Source organism: Lingula anatina, chromosome 4 (genome assembly GCF_051362555.1).
Source record: "Lingula anatina isolate TDL-2025a chromosome 4, LinAna3.0, whole genome shotgun sequence".
In the NCBI taxonomy this organism is placed as follows: domain Eukaryota; kingdom Metazoa; phylum Brachiopoda; class Lingulata; order Lingulida; family Lingulidae; genus Lingula; species Lingula anatina.
This window is the reverse complement of record NC_141770.1, coordinates 24,110,230-24,132,446: the sequence shown is the minus strand read 5'-3', so window position 1 is coordinate 24,132,446 and position 22,217 is coordinate 24,110,230. Positions and strand designations below refer to the sequence as shown.

General features: G+C 38.9%; 1 protein-coding gene across 4 annotated transcripts in view; it reads right to left on the bottom strand.

The window, feature by feature from the left end:
- LOC106179240 (uncharacterized) overlaps positions 1-13,963 on the bottom strand; it is a 37,877-nt gene extending 23,914 nt beyond the window's left edge. Inside the window, exons 1-2 of one of the 4 annotated variants that reach the window (XM_013562781.2) lie at positions 13,700-13,963; positions 3,248-3,429 (exon numbers count right to left, since the gene is read on the bottom strand). In XM_013562781.2, coding sequence (XP_013418235.2) covers positions 3,248-3,428 — 181 coding nt within the window. In that variant the 5' untranslated portion in view covers position 3,429; positions 13,700-13,963. Of the gene's footprint in view, positions 1-3,247; positions 3,430-6,256; positions 6,625-10,126; positions 10,292-11,039; positions 11,196-13,699 lie in introns of those variants that run through there. The other 3 variants (XM_087010829.1, XM_013562780.2, XM_013562782.2) reach the window with 3 other exon arrangements.
- Between the last annotated feature and the right edge of the window lie 8,254 nt (positions 13,964-22,217).

The window sequence follows — 22,217 nt, the reverse complement described above, 5'->3', positions numbered from 1 at the left end:
GGGGCGGATCCAGGATTATTTAAAGGGAGGGGGGGGGGGGTCCGCAGATGCGAAGCCGACCCTCTCCATCCCCTTGACGTGAGGTTCGGGACCCGCTGAAGGGCCCCGAAAAATTTTGGTATTTTAAAGGTCGAACGGTACCATTTGTTTCGGTTTAGAAATTCTAATTTCAAGAGGGGACCATTGGTGTTATTTATTTTAGAAATCGAAGGAGGGAGGGGGGGGTCAGGACCCCCCCCTGACCCCCTCCCTAAATCCGCCACTGTGATACATTGCAATCAATTATTAGCTATTTCCTCCACGCCATTAACGAAGAGGTTTGCGTCCCAGCAGTTCAGTGCACCCTGTGTTTCAGAAGTAAATGGAAACTCATCTCTCTCTACTGTCAGCATATTCCGTATGCTGTTTCCAATATCAGTAACAGCATGTCTGTAGTTTCTCCAGTTTCAGAGACTGGAAACGGGGGTGCAGGCCCGTACCCGAGGAGGTGGGCCGTAATTGAAAAGGTCCGCTCTGGGTACAATTTGATCTGATTTGATCAATTTGACGAAGATTTCATGGTAAAACATCTATCTTTTGTCAGAACCCCCCCCTCCACCCCTTTTGAAATTGCTTGCTACAGGCCTGGGGTGTATATGGGTGCATTCAATGAATCTGTCGCACTGCACACTAAGGCTGCATTCCCAGAGCTTTTAGATCGATCTATCCCCGCGGGGAGTCTCACTAGATTACTGTCAGATAATCCGGCTTAAATGTCCGTCCCGCCTACTACAAGCTGTAAGGGGGTAATTAACTTTCGTGTCCGCTCGGCTGACAGCTATTTAGCGTGAACCCCCAGGGAGTTAGGTCGATCTAAAGTAGGTCGATCTAATCTATGGAAATGGGGTGAAAGGCTGTATTCCCAAAGTTTTTAGATCGATCTATCCCCGCGGGGAGTCTCACTAGATTGCTGTCAGATCATCCGGCTTAAATGTCCGTCCCGCCTACTACAAGCTGTAAGGGGGTAATTAACTTTCGTGTCCGCTGACAGCTATTTAGCGTGAACCCCCAGATCTGTCTCTGGAAATGGAGTCTAACTCCACGAGGACTCTGGGTGACTGCAATCAGATTAACAGATTAATACACCTCCTCCTGGCGTTGAGTAGAATGCAGAAAAGCTGGAGATTCTACGAGTATATGGAAACAAAAGGAGGCGTGTTAATCTGGTAATCTGATTGCATTCGGCTAGAGTCCCCGTGAAGTTCGTGGGCATTAGCAATAGTACAATAGATCCATTGTGAACGCACTCTGTATGTCCTATGATATTGAAAACGGCCGTGAAATTGTGACAGTAGAGAGGTGAATTCCCGGTATCCCCTGAAACACGGGGTGGAAATTAACCCATGGCCGTGTATATATTCACATCATTGTGAAGCAATTTGGAGGATAAATTCCTAAATCCCCAAATTACCCCCATTTTTCATCTTTTTAATTACCAACTTTTTTGCGAATAAATTTATGCGCATAGACGCTAACTGTGGTTTTCTGCCTTTTTTGTTAAAAAAATTAGTGCCAAAATCTCTTGCGTATCGTGTATTCCATGCATCTTGATATTACTCGTCCGTGCACAAATTATTTTCATTTGCAATTAAATGGGCATATCTCGCGCAGCGCAGTTGATAGGGGAGCCAAATTGGTCGATGAACTTTCAGGAATCAAGCTGTTTAAATATTTATTCCCCATGTGAGATTAGGTCACTTTCACACTGAGCTCATAAGGACTGAATCTCATTCGATCCACGTTGCTTTTGTAGTCTTTGGTCCTGTTTTACAAAAATGCCGCTGCGTGGTCTTAATTAAAAATTAGAAAAAAAATCCTCTTGGATAATTTAATAAGGATGCTGGTTGTAATCAAGTGTGACAACTTTTGAAAAGTAGGTCTAATACGTACATTTAAAACACACAATAAACGTTGAACTTTATGTAGCAAAAAACTTATTTTCTGGAAATTTCAGCTCTTTTCCTACATCCTCAAAGGTTAAACCGTATCAAAATCCTTTCATAGAACTACGATCCATACACCCTTTTTGGAGTTCCAAGAATGAGGTTTCGGTCACCTTAGGGAAGGACTTGTGATATTTTTGTTCATTTCAGTATAAACTGGACATTTGGATCTTGAAATTCGTTTTACGTGACATATTTTTTCAGCAGTTTTTTTTTTATAAGTTATACCCAAGCTATTAGGGGGAAATTGCTGAAGTCTCTAGGATTTATTCTTTTGCTATATCATAGTCTAGCCTACGCAAGCCTTCGCCTTTTTTTTAGCTTAATGTGATAGAAAAGAAATCTGTTGATATACTGGACAGTAATCAACTAGATGTCGAAAAGATACGGAAACTTGATTATCTAAATGTCTGCCCGTGGCAATCGATCTGTTCGTTGCCTCCAAGGGCGAGATTGACACAAAAACTAAGAAAATAGACATAGGGAAGCAGAAAAAGGTGAGCAAAAACACGAACACACAGGTGGGAAAACATTCCATTTAACAGTCAGAGATATCGAAGAACTTATCCTAAATATGCACGAGCCTTTGAGGTTTCTTTGCTGTTTTTGTATCACCGTTAAAATAAGTACCGGGGTAGGCTAGGTCAATGGGCATTTCTCAACCTGCACGGAATCCTATCCAGGACATGAATCTCTCTTTTATTTATTTATTTATTTATTTATTTATTTATAACTCTGCTCATTTATCCTGATGCTTATTAATTTTTGTTACTGCACCTATTGCTTATACCGACCCCGTGGGTGTGTGTGTGTGTGTGTGTGTGCGTGCGTGCGAGTGTGTGTGTGTATGTGGTATACTTTCACGCGTAAGGCACCCCTTGCTTTTCATCTTTTCAGATCTTTCCCTAAGATGACGCTAGAAAACGATCGACTGATTCTTTCAGTCTGATTTATGATACGGAATCAACCGAAGTCACCCGAGGTATGAAAGGGAAGGCGACGAACCATGATACACATAACAACACATCGCGGTGATAAAATATACACCGACTTCACCTCGCTTATCCTAGCTAACTACACGTTCATCAAAAGGCAATTATTCTATCATACCGGCGTTACTATGATTCAACATCACAGGATAAAGCTTAAATCGGATAAGGAATAACTCGCACCACACGATAAAATCCACAGGAGATCGAGGCTTCATACGATATATTGACCTGTTAAGTGCAGTGGCATAGAACAACATGGCCATAATGTCTCACCTGTTGGTCTGCGTGACGAGTCCCTTGTCTGCATGTCTCCTCCCTTCTGTTCACGCCCGTGATTGCTGTCCTCTTGGGTCATCCCTGCTCCCCACAAGTGGACACTGGTCAGCAGGAAAAGGAGCAGGTAGTAGTAGCAGTAGTGGTGACCGTCCACCGTGTGCCCCATTCTGCCGGACATTCTATAACGAGAAACGAGATGCATTGGCTTCTGCGTGGGACTAAATCATGCATGAAAATACGCAACCTCTTCAGAACGCGTTTTGGAAAACAATCGAATAAGCTGTTATATATGAGAGAGAGAGAGAGAGAGAGAGAGAGAGAGAGAGAGAGAGAGAGAGAGAGAGAGAGAGAGAGAGAGAGAGAGAGGCATGCGTCATACAAACAATACTCCCTGTGCATTTAAACTCGCATTTTACCTCATTTTCGAAAGCATATTGATTACACATGTATTTACAGCACGGGTGTTTTTGTGATACTGGAGAAAAAATACCATACAAACGCTCTTATACGTGCCATATTTAAGTACAAAGAAATGTGTGATGCAGTACAACAGTCAGCATAGATGTAAACTGTGTTTAAAATCAGCACCAAGTTGCCCATACTCCTGGTAGAAAACATGGCAGAAATCTATATAACGAGTCATACAATTTCACAGTAGCAATGTTTTAATACGGGTACAGGCACTCGGAGAATCGCACTAACAAGTGTCCTCGGCAGCTACATGCCCAGTCCAACGAATTTTGTATGATTGTGTTAGCTGCGACGTGCAGCTGTACCCCTCGGAATTATTGTACCATTACTTCGTAAGCCAAGCATAAGATTTACTTTTTCCTCTTAACACAATGCATTATGGAAAATGGTCGTCGTATTCCACCATTGGATCTGTATGTAAACTGTTGACACATTGTTAAGGGCAAATAGTTCTCCTTATTCCTCTCATAATAATAATATAATGCGGCAATTAATTATGTGTCTGTTATATTGTATTCGGTGCGATGGATGATTCGTGATGATTGTTGGTACCCACGTATTTTATAGTTTCTTTTGACGTAAAAGTCGAAAAAATCGATTATAGGCCTAATACCTAATCACCTTCTCCTAAAAAGATCGTTCGTAAGATTTGGACTCGAAATATGCGAATCTTTCTCTGGCGTCGCCAAGAAATGTCTGGCGCTAAACGACCATCCATCCGTTTTAAAGAAATGGTATAAATGTGTGTGTGTGTTAGCGACTGGCTTCCCCAGTCTTTTGAACTGTTGCATATATACGTGCATTCTTTGCCTTCCCACGTTGCGTAAAATGCTATATTTGTGTACGGTCAGTAATTTCCTTACTTTTGAGGCTGAAGCATGCCTTCGAGACACAAAACAGATTACAAACAGGACAAGAGTGAAGGTTAATCGCATTACTCTTTGAATTTTTGAATATTTTTAGGACAAATTCAACGCCTTATCATTATTACCCATCGCTGCTCCAGCATTTGAGCATGGTCGCGAATTTTGAGATTTTTAAAACTAATTATAAAATGTTTGAACATGACATGTTTAGGTCATGAAATGCTTATCAATCGCAAAAGTCACTTTCATGCACACAATTTGCATCCTATGGCCTTCAATTGATATTAACCTTGTGTACAGTTCGTTTGAACGACCGTGGTAATTTTGCGAAGCAGAAGGAATACTGACTGTCGTTTTTTGCCCATAGTCCTTTCTTTGGCCGCATTCAGAACACATTAACTAGTCCGCGGGAAAAATATGGCGACCCACTAAAAAGCTTGCCGTCTAATCCGCTAAAAGACTGAATATATTCCCCGTGGGGTAGTATTCAAAAGGGTCGGCCATATTTGACCCTCGGACTAGTTAGTCCACTGTTCTGAATGCAGCCTTTGAATGACTTCTAGATGCAGTTATGCTCTCCTTTTCCGGAAGATTAGAATTCCCCCGGTAGTAACGTGTTCCTGGCTGACAAGAGGCCAACTTTTCCCTTTAAATGATGCAAGATAAATCACTTAAAATTTATCTTGGAACATTTCTCACAAATTAGTAGGATTCAATTTGTGCTAATGGCTCTTGGCAACGATGTTTTTTTACCAGAAGCAAAAAAGGATAATGACTTATTTGGATCAGACCCAGCAGATGATATCGCCTGAAATTTACAAAAAAAAAAAAAAAAAAAAAAAAAAAAAAAAAAAAAAATAATAATAATAATAATAATAATAATAATAAATAAATAAATAAATAAATAAATAAAATAAAAACGCTCGGGCTGAAATATCTGAAGACCCTTCTCAGAATGAATATCTACGAACTTATTTGGATCAGACCCAGCAGATGATATCGCCTGAAATTTACAAAAAAAAAAAAAAAAAATAATAATAATAATAATAATAATAATAATAATAATAATAAATAAATAAATAAATAAATAAATAAATAAATAAATAAATAAATAAAATAAAAACGCTCGGGCTGAAATATCTGAAGACCCTTCTCAGAATGAATATCTACGAACTATGGTTTATAGATCTCTCTAAAAACTTCTTTGTGGTTTATGGCAAAAATCAGTTCGTCTTCATGTTACATATCATTTATGTAATCAAATCATCACCACCTACACCGTGCTAAACTTTCTGTACCCCTGTATCCCGCGTCTCAGTCCAGTGGTCATTTAAGGTAAGATCCTGACAAAAATTTCACCGCCGACTACATATCTTTTCTTCTTAACAATTCTTAACGTTGAAATATATGTAACGCACTCTAACATTCTGTGTGGTGTTCCAAATTTACCCTATGGACGGAACACCTGCATCATTTGGCAAGCAATGAAAGTACAATTTTGATGCATTAATGCGTTAAATAAAGAGAAATATAAACCATATATTATGTATGGTGAGGAAACTACGTCCAGTATGGTGGTAGGCAGCAAGGCAGGTGGTCAACGGTGGCGGTTCTGTTTTATCATATACACTTCTCACCTGACAAAACTTTTCATCTACTTTTATCTTACCTGGCACGTGCTTGTGTGGCAGCCTTGGATTAACCAAACGTAACCCGGAAAACGGGGAACACCTGGACCAGCGAGAACAGATACATTCAGAAAATGGTTCGAATGAAGATGAACTAGAAATCAACACTCCCAGATCTTTTTCATTTTCTTCGTCGTTGCTCAATGAAGGTTTATCTCTTTTTTACACGTGTACAGTAATGTACTATTTGTGTCCCATTGCATTCGAGTTATTCCGACGAAAATCTCTGGATAAAATCATCGACGAAAATATATCCATGCATGAAAGGGCATCATCTCCATGCATCTAGGTACCAAAAAGCCCGAAATGCCCCCGTCTACCTTTACTGACTTAAGCCGCTTTCACAGTTCAAAATCACCGATTCATAAACTGACCCAGGCGTTCTGATACACGGACAATGGTGACAATTTCAGGCGCGGCGCGTTGTGACAACCTAATTATGATGGATACCTGTAGTAAAAGTTGTCGACTCATATCAGATATCAGTATATTGTAGTTACTGGTGCATCTAGCCACTAAAATTTCGACATAAAATGATGCATCGACAACTGATTAAAATGGAGTAAAAGCTGCGGTCCGTCCACTGGCAAATTGCACTGGTGTCACCGCCCATTGTAACCAATAGCTGAAAAGTGATGTATATGGTTGAAGATGAACAGAAGGATATCTTACAGGCCATAATTCAATTTAACTGCCATGGAATTGAAAAAGTACATGTAAATGAATACTGATCAGTCCAATGGGCTTGTAGACATTGTTTTACCTAACAAACCTTTAAATTCAGTTTTAAACTTACATATCAAGAAAGGCCTAACATTAAATTGCTATCACGGGGATAAGGTGAACCCCAACAAGATATGTCCCCTAAAACATGTATGAGAATCTTCAAACGGTACTGTATTTTCCAGATATGCTGAATAAGCCTTTTGCAGCTAGATGACAAGATGTTGACTTTTTTCTTTACTGAAGAGCATGCTCTCCAGCTTTCTCTTGTTTACTGGGGAGCTTGGACATAATAATGAATCATGTCCAAATGGGGAGCAAGCCCTCCAATAATCAAAAGAAGTGAAAATCAAGTCATCTAGCTGCAAAAGGCCTATAGCAGACGGAAGAGAAAAGTCACCCCAGAAACAGGTTACAAATGTGCCCGAATGACAAAAAAAAAAAAAAAAAACAGTTAACGTGAATGAATTGTGTTCACTAGCGCGGTGGTTGCATTGTGTGCTGCTTCACGTTCATCAGTCTGATTACAATTAACGTTTTTGACGGCGTCTGTCAGAATGCCACAGGATCTGTTTCACGTTTGTCAGTTGGTCCGATTCCATGTGACATTCTTGTGGCAGTCACCGAGGGTTCGTCGCCGCAGGAAAGGAGCGAAAAAGAGCAGGGCCCCGTATCTCGAAAGCTTCGCTTATGGCGTGCGGGTGCAAGCATGGCGATTCCGCGCTATCCCATATCTCGAAAGCTTCGCAAATCGCGGCCGTGCGCAATCACCATTAGTGTCGAGGCTATTATTTGCGGCGACACAAGCTAGTCGCAAAGGCCTCTGCGTATGCATAATTCGTCATTTTAATGTGCCTTTCATGTTATTAAACATGGCGGCAAGTTTGGGTTGCTAGTCATAATAGCACATAACAAAAACTATAACAAAAACATGAAAGCTTATAATAGATTGAATCACTCGGTACCTCTGATAGAAAAACTTGCGGTTCTCTCCAACCATAGAGTTCGTCACTAGTCTGTCACAAAATTTTTTAACATATTCTTCAGTTTCGTAACAGGCTACACTACAGCCCCCTCTGATATCAAGAGGGTAGATCAGATGAGTGATTAGAGCTGACAGCTAAAGCAGGTTTGTACGACAATTTAGAGGTTGAGAAAACACCGTGGCCTTATGACAACTAAGCTGACCATTATGATTTTCCACCATACCAAAAGATTACCTGTGTAATATTGAAGGCGCATCCAGAGTTGAAGAGTCATATTCCTTGTTTAATTGAGGAAATCATTTCATACTTTCCATCGGAGTTAGAAGAAAGGAAGTGTGCAAGATTACCAGCACCAACTTTTCCATTTAAATATACTTTCTATTTTTATTGCTGTTTTAATAGTTTTAACATAATCCTTTCTATTTTTGATGGTTTATTTTAACTTACCTCATGAGGGCCATGGGGAAGAATAATTTTATATTACCATGTTTTAACCCTCATTAAATAAAGTTGTAAAAATAAATGAATATATTTGTTCAATGACCAATGTTTTATACTCGTAATTCATTTTTAATTTTGACAACCCGTGTCTTTTCCTAGTTTAACTATCATTAACACAGTTAATACACACAACGTGTTTTTAGCCAACCATGTCTTGCAAGAAAAAGTAATCGGACTTTAGCTAATAAGGTGCAAGCAATAACCAGTTGTTTAGACAATTCTTCTGGTTAAGTAGTTGACATCAGTATCTAGCACGGTAGAGTTAACAGAGGCAGTCCCTCTACCTCTTTATTTTGAACCTGTTGCTTAACAACTAGGATCTATTTCTCTGAATATTCCGTTCTCACCAATACCATTTTGCTTCGGTACGTTCGCTTCGTTTGGCTAAGTGTAGTGAGATTAATTTTTATGTAATCAAATGAATCGATTTTGAGATAAAAGCAGTGTTGTTGATAGATATTGGCGGAAGTTTGCCATTAAAAAGTCTCTGCAATTTTCGTTAAAGCCATGGCTTCACGCATTTTCACTATCATAATTCATGGGCCACTGAGGCACTTTGCAATAATTTAAAACCGCATTATCCCTTCTTTTTATTTTATATACACATGCTCTCTCTCTCTCTCTCTCTCTCTGTGTGTGTGTGTGTGTGTGTGTGTGTGTGTGTGTGTGAGGGTAATTGTGTGTGATCGGTTATGTGTGCTTTTGTGCATATAATATAATGCGTGTGCGTGCGTTTCCTTGTGTTTGGAATGTGCCCTGATATAAATATGTACGTGTATCAATCTTGGTGGCTGTGGGCTATTAATGGAACGACTAACTCAGTACCTCTATCATCAGCCAACACCACATTAATGATTTATATATAATTTCATATTTACGAAGCACTTAATGTTTGATGGTATTCGATATTCGCTGTCATGAAGTCTAGTATATTATGGTATACATTCCAAAACTTAAACTTTTTATCAGAGAGGTTCAAATTTAATGACCCATGTTCCTTAGGGTTATACAATAAAATCTAATTTAATTAGGGATACATATCATATAGGATTTAACCCACAGATCTGTGATATTAAATTCTATATATATAGAATGTGTCTATGCTATGGCTTATTTTCTAAACGCATTTCGCCTGCTTACCTTCGAGCTTCTCCGCGTGTTGCAGGGTTTTAATTTAGAAATGCACGAAGCGTCCGTATCAACTGGACAAGCGGATTGGAGAGACTATCATATTTGCACCTGCAATCTTTGCACACTGTATAAATCATCATTTTTTCTTCTTCTCTGCCAGACTGTTGATAGCTATAGCTATACCGTAAGTTTTAATTTAGAGTTGATGTGCTCAGGTTAAGAATCCAATACGGGTTTGCTGGGCTTTGAACAAATGGCTCTTTTTTACAGGTTTGACATCACAAATTAATCTCTCTCTCTCTCTCTCTCTCTCTCTCTCTCTCTCTGTGTGTGTGTGTGTGTGTGTGTGTGTGTGTATGTTTATCCCAATTCTTTGTATCTTCCCCAGTCTCTGGATATGTAGAACAACTAACTATATAGTATATATACTGGCTAAGAACAAACACTGAAAACAAAAGCCACCCTTTTTTTTTTATCTCGTACATGTATAAATATGTATATCAACCTTACCTCCTACATTTCACTCTGACCATTGCTGAGAGACCTGTATTGAAAGAACCACACAAACAGATCACCACTGGACGCAATGTCTTGACCTACCACCTTGGTGTTAATGAAGCGCATTTAGGTGCAGATGCGTATCTGTAAGGTCACTTGACTGGCGAACTGACAGAACGCAATTCCCTTGTTCATCGTTTTTCTCAGAATTGAATAACGCACACGCGAGTTCTCATTTTCTTTGAAAAATCCGTAGATAATCAAGCCGAAAGGTTGATACCCTTTCGTGAAATGTAAAGACTACCTTATCAGTTTGCGTTCGAATGGGGTTCTGAGTATCGTGTAACAGAGATGAAACGTTATGCACTCCGTCATTAGCTCGTGTGTACTGCTCTGATACATGACCCTCTTTTCTCTACTGTCTACTGTCGCGACGAAGAGACCGGAAATCCATGTCCAATTTTTGGGCCTTTTTAGCATCACCTCATTAATGACATCTTCGAAAAGTTAACGGCTCGTTTGACAGACGAACAAGAACAATTTACGCACTTTTTCATGCGCAGGGACGATTTTGTTTGCTATATACCATCCAGCAAATGTTTTTTTGTCAAAAACGGAGGCGCCCGCTTTGTAAATTACTCAAACGAAGTTGATACTGGTAAATTTTCCGGTTAGATGGAATACTTGACTGATGTTTGGGGCAAAACAATTATCCTTCATGTGCGATGATATTCATGTGTCAGAGAGAGAGAGAGAGAGAGAAAGCAAGAGTGACGGCGGGGTAAAATTGCAAACCAAATCAAACCACTTGATTAAAACCCTATTACATGTAATAAGTAGAAAAAAGGAAAAAAAAGACGAAAGTGGAGATCTACACTAAATGCATTAATGTCAACTACCAAGAATCTGGGATCATTCCTCTTACCTTTAATAGAGCTGCATTTTAGACACTGATGCTTGCTGACGATCCGTCAGTGGAAATATGAAATGGGCTTTCGTTTATTAAAACAAACTCATCTCATCATGCTGTTTACCTGCCTTTTCCTAGAGTACCACCTGATCTACTATACGGTAGTTATATGTGAATAAAAATAAACACCAAAAACGGTATACCCGCGGCTGATAATTAATAGACCACGGGTCGAGATTCAAAACGCTAAATACATAAATACGTCATCGGGCTGCGTGAGGGGCGTTCGTGTTTTGTGCGTTATGTGATCCCCCCGCTGCTCGCGGAGTCTATTCCTGAATACACACACCGTGCCTTGTCTATCAGTTATGCCAGTTCATGAAATGTTGATTCCATTAGGCTTAGTCGGCTTTTCGTTTATTAGTAAATAAGACCTGTTAATAGCGAAAGAGACCTGTGAATAGCAAGTTGAGGGTTTTGTTTGCCAGGTGTTTCAGGGAACTCGTCATCCGGTCTTGGATGTTTTTGAGGTCTGAACTCCTCTTACTCACCATCCATCTCCCTTGCCCCCTCCCCCCCTTCCATCTCCCGTATTGTACGCAAATGAAACGCGACAGAAACGGACCACGAGAGAGGATCGAGGCTATCACTCCTCTGTTTTCGAGGGCTCTTCCCCAATTTTGCAATAAACCCCAGCAAACGGAAATATGTATTTTCTGTCCACGTACACGCACGCACACACTTACACACACCAAACATTTACACTGATTATTGATTTCCTCTCTTTTTTTCTGATTTCACTATGAACCATTGGCTTAGGATTTTATCAGCCAATGATAAATGTAGATATTTATGAGTAAGGGAGTTATCAGAGAACTTCCTTTTATTCTTCCTGTGAACAGAATTACAGATTCTCTTCTAAATCATTCCACTTTATTGAAAATGACCGTTCACCGGTGAAATTTACGACAAGTGTCTGAATGCGAATTTATTGGTGCTAATATTATCATACTATTATAAGTACGTAGTAATAACAGTGCAATCATTGTTAAATAATTGATAATCAAAGTATGGGCTGTGATTGGGAGACGTGAGTGATGTGAAAATAGCATTGCTTCCCAGCGTTTATAAACCAAAACACTCCCTTCTTCTCCCCTTTCCCAATGTCTACCTCGGAAGACCACCGGAGGGGCAAAACAACAAACAAATTACAGATATATTACTTAGACTCATACCTTGCGCAATCCCACCATCAAGATTGACGTCAATTTAGTGTTTTTTTAATTGTAATATTGCGTCCGGAAGAAGTGCCCGATGTTCATCATCTCCCCCCATGTGTATCCTTGTACAGCAGGTAATTTGCACCTTTGATACTTGGCAAACTTTGTTACTATTGATAGAGAATTGACACGCTGAGCGTGAGTGGGCAAAACCAATTTGATTACTAACACATGCTTCGATTCTGTTTTATCAAAATAAAGAATATGAAGAAAAATAATATAATACATCCAACAAAGTACGATTTGCAGGCAATTTGGAGTCACGTTTCTATATATATATATATATATATATATATATATATATATATATATATATATATATATATTAGAGAGAGAGAGAGAGAGAGAGAGAAATGAGTACTCACAATCACGTTTAAAATGCCACGTGTGTTATCCTGAACATCAAAATTTAGAAAAACCCTACGCTGGAGTCATTTGATTGATATTAGCTGAAGGTGTACGTACACGTTTTATTTTTATCTAAAACTGTTTACTCGTCGACCTATAACATGAACCATATCCATTACGAATAATTCCCGTTTAAATGTGACGTAAGACGTGAATTGTGAAGCGGTCTACCCGAAAGGCCATTCATGATTATTGTTAACATATCGACATTTGTTTAATATACCATGAGCTACTATCGTCTTCAAAACTGTAAACAAATTAAAGACTATGACGTTTTCTTTCTCGTATATGTAAAAAGGCCATATCTGAAATATGGACTCTATATATATAGGTGAGTACTATACTAGAAAAGGGAAACACAACGAAATGTGAATTTCTTTCAACTACGTCGTCACTCTAATTTTTCAAAATAACAATAGTAATAATAACAATAATAATAATCCCCCATACGCGCATGCACACACTAGCGTGTTTAACCACTTTTCATTAATTGGGGGTAGAAGTGATTATAATAGGCCTATTAAGTCAAACCTGGCATCACGGAGTATAACATTATCAACTTACCGGTGACTTAATAGTTCTTGCTCTCCATGTTAGTGTATATTATTCGTCGTGTACTTGTTTTTGTTCTCGAAAAGTATATTAGTATCGAAATGAATAAATAACAATAATAATCATCAGCCACAAAATTTGGTGCAATGTACGTGTAACATCAGCTGCCTATTATTACAAACCTTGTATAGATGTTCACTGTACATGCATGTGCCTGATAATTGACAAAAATGACTATAATTTTTCTACTGACAACAAGAAATGTGTCATTTTCCTTCTAGGCCTGTCCCAAGAAATATGACAAAAATGCATCGAAAGACACTGGGGGCGGTCACTCAACGCTGGTCAAGCGTTTGGCCGCGTATGCATACTAGCTAGATTTCGCCAGCTGGGTATTTAGCTAAAAGAGTAAACCGTATACTATTATAAACTCACCCTTTGTCCGCCTCACTTTTACTTGTGTCCCACTGACGTTAAAACAATGTGCGTTCGCTCCCCTGAATGGTTACTCACTGCGAGTCAACGCAGCGGACCTGGCAACGCATTTTTATCCCACTGGACCTTGGCAAGACCCACCAACGCGTGCTCAAGCATACAGATGACCTTTCTAATCCCTTACGTCGAGTTTGGGTACTTCGAAGGTGGACGCCAACTTGGTTACATAAACCAGTGGGTTTCCGTTTCTTTTCTTTGTTGTTTTGCCACCGTTTGAGTACAGGCGGCGTCGTGACATCTATGTCCACATTGTTGTTGTTCCAAATACGAGAACACAGAAGACCAGTTTGAGACTGTTTTAACAAGCGCGCTATACCTTTGTTAGCGTTATTATGGCTAGAATATGCTAGATTAGAGACCAGAAGTATAAAGTGTTGGGTCTGGGATTTCAACTGTGCTGGCAAAGGCAAATATTTGTAAACAAAATGAAAAGCACAGGTGTGTCGATTTAGGGCACACTCGAATGCCAGCGCCGATCACGTCCGTATGTACCAGCACTGTAGACATCGTAAACCGACGCACAAAGATGTCAAAAAGACGTAAATGAAGACATTGTTGATTGTAATCAAGCGGGCATGCAGCATGCAGGCAGCATGCCACCAACATGTCAAGTAGGCGACTACTATCTTGCCTTATTTGTTGCGACTGAAACGTTGCTGAAAGGTAACAGATTTCTGAGATCTGTGCCTGGAGCCACCGATGTGCTGAGGTGAAATTGTATCAGTTGCGCCAGTTCAGATGAAATATTTTACACTGAAAATCAACTGAAATAACAGTACGTGAAGTCTCCAAGACCCTGTGAATATTTGTACCATTACTTTGTTTCTGATATATATATATATATATATATATATATATATATATATATATATATATATAAAGAGGTTTTAGATGTGAGTAGTCTTTGCCATTTCAAACTCCCACTGTGGAGTTGCCCCGCGTACTGTATGAATATATGTACAGTCTTGATAAGCAATTACAAAGGAGGGGAGGGGGGCATAAAAAAAAAAACAAAATGTATGATTAGGTAAAGCAATAGCAATAATGTGACTTTTGAAAAAAACTCTTTTGCTGATAATCCCATCGAGCAGATGGCTTTTTTTTTATGAAAGGGCTGCATGACACGCATGACGCCATGCCGGGTAAGGTATCGACTCAATTCAATTTTGATCTGTTGAGTAATTGGTAAAGAAAAGAGATCAATGACCATCCCCGCTTAAATATCATTGTAAAACAAAGAGAAAAGAAATATCATTGACGACGCAGACTTTATGATAATGACGAGCAATAAGTTGTCGTCAAAATGGACCACTAATTCTAAACTATACTGAATTTTTATGCAAAAGGTAATTTGCTGGGACACACGAGAGCCTGCATTCGTATTCGACTGCGGGTCCAGCTCGTTGTTCTGGTCAAGTGACATGTGTGATCTGGGATTTGAACTCGTGACTTGTCGTTACCATGGTTTGCTGCTGGCTTTGTATTTTTTGCAACCAAGCAGGCTACCGACTGCGCCGTGACTGACCCGCCCACCCTCCGTACGTACGAGTTTCCTCTTATAGTAATCAAACGGAATTTTTAGAAATTATTTCGAGCAAAGAAATCATGTGGAAAATCTTTTTTAGATTCGAACCCGCGTATGTGTTAGTAACTGCGTCCAAACCGGCGGAGTTACCACGGAGCCACGGCAGCTTCGTTGACAGGTACTCATCAAATGGAAACTTTCTCCCATAGAAGGCCAGTTTGGCTGTACATATGTATATATCTGCCATTACAATGAATAGAACATGAGCCGTAAACATGTATTTCATGCCGCGTATCGCCAGTCTGCGAACATGGTATTATCATCAACATTGTTAAAGTTCATCATTTGAGAAAATCGACACGGAGCGTTCGTAGATAGTTTATTTCTTTTACTATGACTTTGTTTAATGCTGAGATTTAGTTTGGCTTTACCAATGACGTTGAAGAGCACAATGAGACGGTTTTAGTTTTAGCGATCTCATTAGAAGAGGGAATCGTTAAAAAAAACTTCAAATATGTATAAACTGATGCGCTTTTTATTCAAGCTATTGCGACGAAGCCAGTTTTTGAGGAGAAATATATTTGGCGAATAATTCCGCCTGGAAGATCCCATTTCTTTCTGCTGACCGCAGTTTACAGGTGGTATGACGTAATGCTATAACGGGAAAGCTACTGTATCAATTCAAGTTACGTCCTATTTTTTAAGCCTGCCCGAAACGTTCCTAGTTAGAGGATTTCGGATGCTGTTGTTTTCATTTTCTTTTTACACTGAGTTTACGTTTGACTTCACCTGTTACGTCATGAAGACGATTAGAGCCAAAGCGGTTCACAAATTGGCGGGTTTAGTTGTGAGTAGTCTTTGTCCGTTCAAACGTGTGCTGTGGAGTTGCCCCGTGTATGGGCGGCCAAAAGGGCAAAAAATCATGTCGTCGATTCAGTTATGTTTCGTGGATTCACTGCCTTCCCATCGATTCAGTTTCAAGTTTAAACGATCCTGTCATAAATTCAACATCTACTTTCGTCAATTCAACTGTCAAACATTTCTCATCTACGGTGTATTAAAACCAATGCTATCACTATTTTCGTCGATCGTGTAACTATTCTCGTCGATCGTCTAATCTCGTCGATCGTCCAACTAATCTCGTCGATCGTGTAACTATTCTCATCGATCGTCTAATCTCGTCGATCGTGTAACTATTCTCATCGATCGTCTATTCTCGTCGATCGTCTCATCGATCGATCGCCAGAGGGCGCTGCGGTAGCACATTGGCCTATCACATGACTATCAAAATGGCAGACAACAAAATGATTGCTAGTGAAATAAGAACATTTTCTCAACAATTTCAATTTTAGTTGTTAATAATTAAAAGATATTCGGTTGTAGGGACATTATTTTCTAGTTGTGCTTAACTCTGACCATGGCTGGCCGAGTTAAAAATTACCGCGTGATTGACAGACAGAAGCACGTGTTGCTACCGCAGCGCCCTCTGGCGATCGATCGATGAGACGATCGATGAGAATAGTTACACGATCGACGAGATTAGACGATCGACGAGAATAGTTACACGATCGACGAAAACAGTTTGACGATCGACGAGATTAGTTACACGATCGACGAAAATAGTGACAGCATTGGTTTTAATACACCATAGATGAGAAATGTTTGACAATTGAATTGACGAAAGTAGATGTTGAATTTATGACAGGATCGTTTAAACTTGAAACTGAATCGATGGGAAGGCAGTGAATCGACGAAACATAACTGAATCGACGACATGAATTTTTGCCCTTTTGGCCGCCCATACCCGTGTACTGTATGAATATATGTACAGTCTTGATAAGCAAGGCCATAGGAGGGGAAGGGGGCATAAAAAACAAAATGTATGATTAGGTAAATCAAAAGCAGCAATGAGACTTTTGAAAAAAAAAAAAAGAAAAAACGTTTTTGCTAATAATCCCATCGAGCAGATGACTTTTTTTTTTATCAAGGGCTGCATGACATGCATGACTCCATGCCGGGTAAGGTATCGACTCAATTCAATTGTGATCTGTTGCGTAGTTGGTAAAGAAAAGAGATCATTGACCATCCCCGCTTAAATATCATTGTAAAACAAAGAGAAAAGAAATATCATTGACGACGCAGACTTTATGATAATGACGAGCAATAAGTTGTCGTCAAAATGGACCACTAATTCTAAACTGTAGGGGATTTTTATGCAAAAGGTAATTTGCTGGGACACACGACAGCCTGCATTCGTTTTCGACTGCGGGTCCAGCTTGTTGTTCTGGTCAATTGACATGTGTGATCTGGGATTTGAACTCGTGACTTGTCGTTACCATGGTTTGCTGCTGGCTTTGGATTTTTTGCAACCAAGCAGGCTACCGACTGCGCCGTGACTGACCCGCCCACCCTCCGTACGTACGAGTTTCCTCTTATAGTAATCAAACGGAATTTTTAGAAATTATTTCGAGCAAAAAAATCACATGGAATATCTTTTGCAAGATACGAACCTGCGAATGCATCAGTAGCTGCGTCCAAACCGGCGGAGTAACCACGGAGCCACGGCAGCTTCGTTGACAGGTATTCATCAAATGGAAACTTTCTCCCATAGAAGGCCAGTTTGGCTGTACAGAATCAGAATCAGAAGTTTATTGACAATCGCCCTACATCCGGGCATGATCAAATACAAATACAAGATGTAATCCGCAGAGTGATTACCATATACAGTTTGATATACATTATATAATGTCTAGACTAAAGCAGGGAAAGTACAAGTACTACTCAATAAAGATAAATATAGGGAAAAAAAAAAAAAAAAAAAAAAAAAAAAAAAAAAAAAAAAAAAAAAAAAAAAAAACTGATTCAACTAGAATAGGCTACACTAAACCTTATATTAAACTAACTATTATTTAGGGGGATATGAAAACTGGATCGTCAGTTAATCTAGGTTATATTCAGCATGGATGCAATTTTCATATCCCTAGCTTTAAAACAATCATAAAGAAAATTAGTTGTGCATTTTGCAATATCAAAATCATTACATTGCAGTACGGTAATAAAAAGTTCACTGATGGACTCAGGGGCTGCACTGCCCAGTATATCTTTAACCTGGTTAAGGAATATGGCTCTCAGTGGAGCATAACAGGGGCATATCATCATAAAATGGAACTCATCTTCGACTGACCCCATGTTGCACACCGTGCATAGCCTTTTCTCTATGGGTATTTTAGGATTCATGTGTCTCCCCTTTTCAATTGCCAAATTGTGTGCACTTATCCTGAATTTGCAAAGGAATGTAGATTTGGGTTTGTGGATTAACTGTGTGTATATTTCTCTTTTAAAATCTTTTTTGAAGGTACTGTAGGTACGTAATTTTTTACCCTCCGTGTTCAGGGATGCTACGTGAGCTTTAAAGGCCGAACTATAGGAGTTTTGGATAAGCGGTTTTATTATGGAAGAGAGTGAGGTCATGGATATTTTAATTAAAAGGGTCCTCCCAAATGTCAGGGCGTCCAATGAGCGCCAGTGTATTTTTAATGCCGGTTGACCAGGTTGAGGTGTTAAGTCTGTTTAAATTTTCATTTTCGTGAAGTGCATGAGTTACCAAGGAGGTGGTGTCATGGTACTTTTTATATTGAAGGCTGTGCCAGTATTTGAGGGCCAGTGTGTAGGCAGTGGTCAGTATTGGGTAGCTGCCCAGTTCTCCGCGGACAGCATGTGAGGGAGATTTTCGGTTAACACCTAGGATAGTTTTGCAGGCCTTGAGATGTAAGGTTTCAATGGAAAGTTTGTCACAAATTAGGAAGTAGCTGTCTTTACTTGAGTTTTTGACAAAGTATGGTGCCCAAACTTCAGAGCCATAGGTAAGAATGGGAGCTATGAGTGAGTCAAAAAGTTTCATGGAAATGGGCACTGGGCTGGTGAATAATTTATTGCGGATTTTGAAAAATGCTTTCCCCCCTTTTGATTTGAGTATTTCAAGGGATTTGGTGAAACTTCCGGATGGAGTAAAGACAAGTCCTAAATAGCAATATTCACTACAGATTTCTAAAGGTATATCGCCAAACTTGAAATTTTTTTCTGGATTTTGTGGCCAGATTTATTGAATATCATGATTTTTGTTTTAGTGATGTTCACTAGTAGCTTCCATTTTTTGCAGTAGGCCTGAAGTTGATTTATTGCGGTTTGTAAACCTGCACTGCTTTCCGACATAATTACTAGATCGTCTGCATATAATAGGCAATTTAATTTTTGATTATTCAGAGACACTGGGTCACATCTGTCGTTAAAAATTGAGGGCAGGTCACTTATGAAGAGATTAAAGAGGAGTGGACTGAGATTACAGCCTTGCTTAACACCGACAGAAGACGAGAGACTATTTGTTATGCTATTTCTGCATTTGACGGCAAAACGCACAGATGAGTACATATTACGAAGGGTTCTTAGAAAGTTCCCATTGATGCCTGCCCTTGTCAGTTTGTAGAACAGGGCGTTTCGCCACACGGTATCGAAAGCAGAGGAAAAGTCAACAAAGCAAACAAAGAGGTTGGATTTAGAGGCCCTTTTAACATATTTATCTATGAGGGTTTTTAATACTAAAATATGGTCACTGGTGCGGCTTCCTTTTTTAAAACCAATTTGATTTGGGGGTATGATATTGTGTTTTTCTACATATGTTGTGAGTCTGTTGTTCAGGATTAGACAGAATAGTTTACAGATATTGCTAGTGACAGCAATTCCTCTATAGTTATTAGGATCTGTTTTGTCACCCTTTTTGTGTATAACTGTCAGAAAGCTTGTTCTCCAAAGTGTAGGGAATGTTCCGTTTGTGAGAATGTGGTTGAAGAGAATACACAGGGCATATCTGCCATAACAATAAATAGGACATGAGCCGTAAATATGTATTTCATGCCGCGTATCGCCAGTCTGCGAACATGGTATTAATCATCAACGTTGTTAAAGCTCATCATTTGAGAAGTCGACACGGAGCGTTCGTAGATAGTTTATTTCTTTTACTATGACTTTGTTTAATGCTGAGATTTAGTTTGGCTCTACCAATGACGTTGAAGAGCACAATGAGACGGTTTTAGTTTTAGCGATTTCATTAGAAGAGGGAATCGTTAAAAAAAACTTCAAATATGTATAAACTGATGCGCTTTTTATTCAAGCTATTGCGACGAAGCCAATTTTTGAAGAGAAATATATTTGGCAAATAATTCCGCCTGGAAGATCCCATTTCTTTCTGCTGACCGCAGTTTATTGGTGATATGACGTAGTGCTATAACGGAAAAGCTACTGAATCAATTCAAGTTACGTCCTATTTTTTTAAGCCTGCCCGAAACGTTCCTAGTTAGATGATTTTGGATGCTGTTATTTTCATAAAATTTTACACTGAGTTTACGTTTGATTTCACCTGTTACGTTATGAAGACGATTAGAGCCAAAGCGGTTCACAATTTGGCGGTTTAGGTGTGAGTAGTCTTTGCTCTTTCAAACGTCCACTGTATGAATGTGTACGCAATATTCCTGTACATACCTTGTTTTCTCTGTAGGTTTATTTTAAATCTTATTTTTTGCAATAATCTTTTCTCTTTTTCTACATGCGACTTGCCTTATTTTCATTTTTATCTCTATTCTAATCTAATCAACCTAAAATAATTAGTTAACGTTTTCGTTTCTCTTTGGTAAATTCTCTTAAAAGGTTTTTGTCGACTTAGACTGTTTTAAAAGTATTAATTTTTCATTAAAAGCTTTAGCTATTTTCTGAAATGACATAAATCTTCTGTGACAAAATTTATGCTTTATACTTTGCAAATTCATTATGGGATATTGGATTTCTAATAGGTAAACCGACTGTAAATCATTTCTAGTTCTGGGGGGGGGGGGGGGGGGGGGGGGTAGCTCAGAAATGCTTGCGTAGTAGACAAGGCTCTTACAGGTAAAATATTTATTATGAGCAGTCTTTCTTAACCTCAGTTAAGTTTAGTCATTGAGGTCTAAAGGGCTAGGTGAGAGCCCAATGAAAGATGTGAACTACACGAGCCCTGTCGATTACGTATCTTTGGAGCCTAGCAAAACACAAAACCATTGTGACGCATGGTGTTTTTTTTACACACACACACACACACACACATCTGTGGTCAAGTAAATTTTATTTGCCATGGTCATATTGATTTTTTAAGTAAGAGATTTACGTTGACCTGTGATTTTTCGTCTCTGCAATCCGTGTTAGGCCTGTATGGTTTTTGAAACTGTCGTTTTGTCCAAATTAGAAGAAAACAACTCATGCTACATGTAATGAAGTTAAGTTTTTTATTTTGTTTGTTTTACGAAAGGTTTATATATTTATATTAAAATTTTATTTTCTTTCTTTTTTTATCTAATAAAAAATTGAAGTAAAATTAAGGAGAAAAAAACTGACTTTTCGTTAAAGTTCTTTTCCTTCAATAAAACCATACTTTTTGTATGCTAATATCTATACCGGAATAAGTAACAGCATCACTTCCTTATTCTCTAGCAGAATTTTATATACACTCAAAAAGCTCGATTAAAAAAAAAAAAAAAAAAAAAAAAAAAAAAAAAAAAAAAAAAAAAAAAAAAAGAAAATGTTTTCAAGGGTCAATTTCCTCCCACCTTTAGAAAACACCCCTGTCGGAATATTTTCGAAACCTGTATTGTAAACGTGCGATTGTTTAAGTTTTTAAGAATGAACGTGGTAACTTTCTTTATGACAGCTTTTGATTTACAACTAAGCAAGTGCAGATTTTTCAGGCAAAACGAAAGTTGGGTTAGGCTGTGCCACTGGTGAAAAAGAAAACGTACATTTTATCCGAAACGACAGATGTGACCATGGGTTGCCGTGTGTTTTGAATACGCCACAAAATTGACGTGGACTCTATGGTCTTTGATATATATTTAAGCCCAAAAATCTTAT